This window comes from Macrotis lagotis, chromosome 1 (assembly GCF_037893015.1).
Source record: "Macrotis lagotis isolate mMagLag1 chromosome 1, bilby.v1.9.chrom.fasta, whole genome shotgun sequence".
Classification (NCBI taxonomy): Eukaryota; Metazoa; Chordata; class Mammalia; order Peramelemorphia; family Peramelidae; genus Macrotis; species Macrotis lagotis.
Window position 1 is genome coordinate 50,218,525 of NC_133658.1, and position 6,427 is coordinate 50,224,951.

Genomic DNA, 6,427 nt, shown 5'->3' on the forward strand with positions numbered 1-6,427 from the left:
AATTTGTTTTGCACAGCTACATGTATATAAACTGCTTGGGAGAGAGACGAAGGGAGAGAATTTGGAATTCAAAATTTCTCAGAATGTTAAAAATTGTTTTTATATATAATAGGAAAAAAAGGAAATATAAAGGAAAGGAGGAAAAAAGAAACTCATTCATAGCTAACAGGAAGCCCCACATGAGAAATTAAGATAAGCCTGAAGGAACACTGCTCAGAAGCAATCAGATAATCTAATAGAACAGAAGACAGCTCAGAATTGCCCCCAAAATTATGGTGTTATTTAAGGATCAAACCACAGAAATTTGTGTAGAAATTGGAGTACTAAGCAAAATAATTACAAAAGCTGTTAATAATCCTTAAACACCTTAGCAAGTTCATTAACTCACAAAGTCCCCACCACAATTCAGTGAGGCAGGAACTATCAATTATAATATCTCTTTTACAGATAAAAAAATGAAGTCCAAGAGGAAAGCAAGGTATTTGCTAATAGGCAAAGCCAACAAGTGTAAGAGGTAGAATACAAACTAAAAACTCCTTTCCTTTCATTTTAGGCCAGCACTCTCACCATTATTCGTGTTGTTCAATGGGTTTCAGAGTCTAAAATGCCACAAATGCAGTCTACCACAAAATTAAAAAATCAAAACAAAACAAAAAAAACCTTTTTCCAAAGTGCTAGGAAACATTTTATTAAAGTGGGGAAAGTATTGTAGTGAAGGGGAAAGAAGAGCAAATTTCTAATCAGAGCTCTAGGTTGGAATGTCTGTTCTGATACTAACAGTGTAACATCCACTCTAGGTCTCAATTTCCTCAATGGAAAAATGAAAGAAAGTCTGTTTGGAATATCTCCACTGCACTTCTAAATTCTATGATCTTCTGAGCTCAACTCTACACTTTTTGGCTATGAAAGTGGCAGAGAAAGACAGGCTACATGTATGGGATTGAAAGAAGGATAGAGGATTAAGAGATCAGTCCAGAAGATGACATGGGACTCAGATCAAGGTCCTTCACATTCCAGTTGTCGCCTCATATTCTAAACCTCTTCATATTCTCTATATTCTAGTCAGTCAGCATCCCAGCATCCTATCCTCATTCCCACTTTGTGCTTTTGTTCACACTGCTGTCTACATAAGAAATGTCTCCCTGCCATCCAACCCCTATCTTAACTTTGGACCTCCTACCCAGGTTTCAAAGTTCAGCTCAGCTACCACAAGGCAACTCAGAGGTGCTGGGTCTGCAATCAAGAAGGCTGGAATTTGAATCCAGCTTCAGATATTTACCAGCTGTAGACTGTGGGCAAGTCACTTAATCCATTTGCCTCAGTTCCCTCAACTGATAAAGGGGGATAATAATAACAGCACCACCCTCCCAGGGATGTTGTGAGGCTCCAATAAGATAGCAATAGTTTATTGGTTAACACAGTGCCTGGCACAAGTGCTAGATAAAACGTTAAGTAGTTGTTAGTATCATTATCATCATCATCATCAACCCCATGATTCAGCTTCCTTAACTTTTGGGGCATCAGTTTTCTCAACTGTCAAATGAAGGAACTGGGCTAGGCAAGCTCTAAAAGCATCAGACCACAGAATCTGAGAGTTGGAAATGCACCTGGAAACCATCTTGTCCATCAACATTTTGTATGAGAAAAGTGAGGCTCAAATAAATTAAGTCACTTGCCCCTTGGTGACAAAGCCAGGATGTGAACACAGGCTTTATAGCACACAAGGAAAGGCACTGGCTTGGTAGTGGATGATATGAGGTCAAGTCATGGCACTGCCACACTTCTGTGACCCAGGGCAAGTCATGGACTTCTGCAGTCTTAGCTTCAAGCTTCATCATCTGTAAAATGAGAGTGGCCCCAGGGACCCTTCTGGCTCTAAATCTGTGAATCAGATTGATTAAAGGACTCCATTTCTTCCACTACTACTCATTCCTCACTCCCTTTGAGCCTTCCCACTCGAATATTCTAGGTACTTTCTCAAGACCTAAACATCACCAATTCAACTGGGGAGAAATTTTCCTTCATTTCATCTCTTAAAACTCTTGATAGTCTTGAATAGCTGATATTTAAGCTCCTGGAAGCTAGAATGGAATCTCCCTCTAGGACCTAACCCACAAAAGGAGAGTGTAGCTGAGTGAAGGAAATGCTGGATTTAAGCCTACCTCTGACACTTACTGGCTGTGTGAACACACTGCTACCATGGGGGTGATGATAATTTATTCACCTGAGGATCACTAGCTATCTGAAAAATGGGGATAACAATGATATAACCTGCCTCAGATTCATTGTTTAAAGACTCAAATGAAATAGTATAAAATACTTTGGAAATTTATTTTGCAAGGCAATGGGGTTAAGTAACTTGTCCAAGGTCACACATCTAGGTAATCAATCTGTCTGAGACCACATTTGAATCAGATCCTCCTGACTCCAGGGCTGATGCTCTATCCACTGAACCACCCAGCAGCCCCTAATTTGCAAATTTTAAAGTATTATTAAGTAAGATAATATTATGATAGTAACTTAAGAATTCTGTTGGTCATTTTTCTCTCTCTCCTTTCATTCAATATATACTCATCACTGAGCCAAGATTCTGGTGGCTATTGTTTACCAACCTCCAAGATAGTCTCCTTCCTCAATCAGTTCAATACCTAGTTCATGGTCTTTCTCTCCTCCCCAACCCCTGCCTTCATAATCTGATATACATAATGACATTCCCCTCACATTACTCTCTCAATTTCTCAATATTATTCATTTTCATACCATCTCATTTCATTAAAATGGGAATAGTATTGTAGTGGAGGGGAAAGAAGAGCAGATTTCATACCATCTTTCTTTGATCTTGCCATTACCCACAAGTATTCCACTATGAGTTTGTGAACTCTGAAATTCTATATAAAAGCCTTCCTAAGCCTTGCAACTCAAAACTTTAGATTTTATGCTCACTATGACCTCCAATCTCCACAACCCTCAGTTCTTTCCCAGACCATTACTACACTGGTCATACACTTTCTTCCTTTCCCAACCTGACCCCTTGGTGAACCAGTCCAACTCTACAATGATATCTTCTCTCAAATTTCTTACCTCTTTTTTCTATCAACAATTTAGTCCCTGCCAAACCTTTCCTCCACTGCCTTCCCCTCTACAACCCTCCTTTTCCTTTCACCATCATTCAGATGCTTCCTACCACTTCTTTCCTCAACCTATCTCACAAGATGTGGTCCTTCTCCTTGCTAATTTGTGCTCCTCCAAAAGCACAAATGATCACATTCTATTGTTTTATCTAGCACATTTCCATCTTTATTATCACCCCCACTCTCTCACCTCTAAGCTCTCCCTGTCTATTGCCTATGTGTTCTCTTCCCTCCCCCATTTCCTTCAAAAAATTCTCACCTTATCCAACCATTTGTGCTAATTATTGTCCTATATCACTTCTGCTGTTAGTAGCTAAAAGTCTAAAAAAAGATCATCTAAAATAGATGCTTCCACCACCTTTCCTCACTTTTTTCATTTTGATTTTTAACCTAATCATGAGATAAAACTGTCCTCTGCAAAGTGGCCAATGATGTCTTCATTCTTCTTGACCCTCAGCAGCCTTTAACAGTGTCAAAGATCTCTCTTCTCACTAAGGTTTTCCTGATATTGCTCTGTCCTGTTTCTCCCTGTCTGACTGCCCCTCTTCAGTCTCTTTTGCTGGATTCTTCATATGTCACACTCATCACATATTAATTGTAGATGTCTCTCAAGATTCCGTCCTGGACCCTCCTCTCTTCCCTCTCTATACTATTTCATTAGTTCTCAAGCTTTCAATTATCATCTCTTTGCAGGTGATTTTCAGATTTCTTTGTCCTGTCCTAATTTTTCTCCTCACTTCTAGTCTTGCATTTCCAAATCCTATTGGACATCTCTAACTAGATATCTCATAGACAATTTAAATTCAACAATGTCAAAAATGGAATTCATAATCTTTTCCCTCAAATCCACCCTCTTTCCAACTTCTCTATTACCCTAGAAGGCCCCCCCCCAAGCTCGACAACTAGGAGTCATACTTAAATTCTATTTTTTTTTTTTAGGTTTTTGCAAGGAAATGAGGTTAAGTGGCTTGCCCAAGGCCACACGGCTAGGTAATTATTAAGTGTCTGGGGCTGGATTTGAACTCAGGTACTCCTGACTCCAGGGCCAGTGCTATCCACTGTGCCACCTAGCTGCCCCTAAATTCTACTTCTTAAATTCAATCAGTTGCTTGTCATTTCCTAACATCTCTGGTAATAAGGGCCCTTCCCTACTCAGACACTACTATCACCTTATTGCAGTTCTTCCTCACCTCTGGTCTAGACTACTCCAAGCATCTGCTGGTTGGTCTCCCTGACTTCTTCCTAAACCAAATGATTCTCCATCCGACTTTCAAATTGATCTTCCTAAAGCATATGCCACTACACAAATCAATAAACTGCTGTGGTTCCCAAGAATCAAATACAAAATCTTTGGTTTTCAAGGCCCTCCATAAACTAGCTGCTTACTGCCTTTCCAGGATTTCAAGACCTTAAACCTCTTCTCCCCACACATTCCTTGTCTTGATGACTGGTTTCATCGGTCTTCCTAGTGTGTATCATCCTGTCTTGACTTCCTAAGGTTCTTGGCTTCCTTCAACTCTCTTTTTTTCCCCTTCAACTCTCAACCAAAGTCCCATTTTCCCCGTTCCCCTCCATGCTAGTGGCTTCCTTCTGAGATGATCATGTGCCCGCACACATCCTGTCCGCAGTCTTCCCTATTAGAATGCCAACTCCTAACGAGTACAAAAACACCTTTCTGACCTTTCTTCGCATTACTAGCGCTTCAGCAGTACCTACCAGTGTAAAACGTGCTTATGATATAAATATTGGCTAACCCTCATGGTTGAGGGGTGGCAGGCGCGTGAGAGTGGGGCAGAGAATCTCCTCCTCTTAACTTGGGGCACGGGGCACCTGATCGCTCAAGAAAAGGCAAACCCTCCCCCCAAAAAATCCTGTTTCACGTCTTTGGTCAAAGTTCGGCCAGGCCGGACAGGCGTGGCCACGTTTAGAAAAGAAAAGGCAAGAAAACGCCCCGAATCGGCCCCACCAGGCCCGTTTCCTGACTTTGGCCCAAGCTCGGCCGAGGGCCGCCGCTCCGCGCCAAGGCCGTTGGTCGCCGGGCCGGGAGCCCGCGGGGAAGGGCTTAGGGGCGGGCGCCCGGCCATCGGCCAAAAAGCACTGAAGCGCTCGGGGGACACGCAGGAAAGCGCCGGGGGTCCCCAAGGCGCTCCTCGTCTGAGGGAAGAGCGCGGAGGCACGGAGCCCCCGGCCACCTCCGGGAGGAAAGGGGACCGGCCGCCTCCCGCCTCCCGCACTTCCGGCGCGCCCTGATGGCGTCATCAAAGCGCCGAGGCAAGAAAGGCCACCCTCGGCGGCGCCGGCTCCCCGCTCACCTGCCGGGTGGTGCCCAGGGCCCTCAGGCTCACTCGGGCCCCGCTGCGGCTCCCGACGCCCCAGCACCGCCACAGCGCGGCCAGCGGCGGGGCCGAGGAGCGGCTGCCCACCGCCGCCAGCAGCCCGAGCGACATGCCCCACCCCCTGCCCTCGCGCCGTCCGCGCTCACCGTGGCGCCCCACCCCCGGAAGGCCCCTCATGCCCATGCGCACTGGGCGCGCCAGGCCCCCGGCTGAGGTGGCCGCGGCGGAACCTGTCTGAGAGAAAGCCAGGCCATAGAGGCCGCGTCCGGCTCCGGCGCGCGGCCCGACCAAGTCCGTCGGCTCCGGCCCGCACCCCCGAGCAGCCGGCTTTGGCCGAGGGCCGGCGCAGGCGTCGTCCCGGGCGCCTACTTCCGGGGTCTTCCCACGGAGCGGCCGTTTGGCCCCGCCCGTCGCCCCGGCCGGAACTCACGTGGGCCTCCCTCGCCTTTCCGCCCCAACCTCCGCTTTACTGTTGGAGCTTCCGGGCCGCGCCCGCGTGCTGGCGGCGGCGGAGGCGTGCGGCCTGGGACCCCCGAGGGTCGCCATCTTCGTGCGACTTTAGCGGTGCGAAGGGCCCGGGAAGCGGCCCCGGGTGCCACCGCCTCGCCCTCCCCTTGGGCGCTGCCAGGTCGCCGCGGCCTGGGGCAAGGAGGAGGGCTCGAGGCCGAGCGGCCGCGGGGCTGGTTCGTGAGGGCCGCTGGTGCCCTTGAGATGGCCCCCGGGCGCGGGAAGCTGGAGCCTCGCCCGTGATGTGCCCGGTGCCCACAGGGCATTACTGATTCTAGAAACGCCCCGGGTCGCCCCGTGAACCTCAGGGAGCTCTCCTAAGGAAGAGGAGCGGGCCTCGGGCCAGCCCATGGCCCAAGGGGGCACCTCCACCTTCAAGGCCCCTTATCTGAGGAAAACTCCCCAACACCTTGTAGGGCATCCTGGAGAAACCACAACATCGTGAAAGCTGTG

General features: G+C 47.6%; 1 protein-coding gene across 1 annotated transcript in view; it reads right to left on the bottom strand.

Moving 5' to 3' along the window:
- The window catches only part of LOC141497865 (mitochondrial inner membrane m-AAA protease component AFG3L1-like), a 39,657-nt gene extending 34,046 nt beyond the window's left edge, over positions 1–5,611 (bottom strand). Inside the window, exon 1 of the mRNA XM_074200717.1 lies at positions 5,444–5,611. Within this exon, the coding sequence (XP_074056818.1) occupies positions 5,444–5,578 (135 nt within the window). The 5' untranslated portion in view covers positions 5,579–5,611. The remainder of the gene's footprint in view (positions 1–5,443) is intronic.
- Positions 5,612–6,427: the final 816 nt, after the last annotated feature.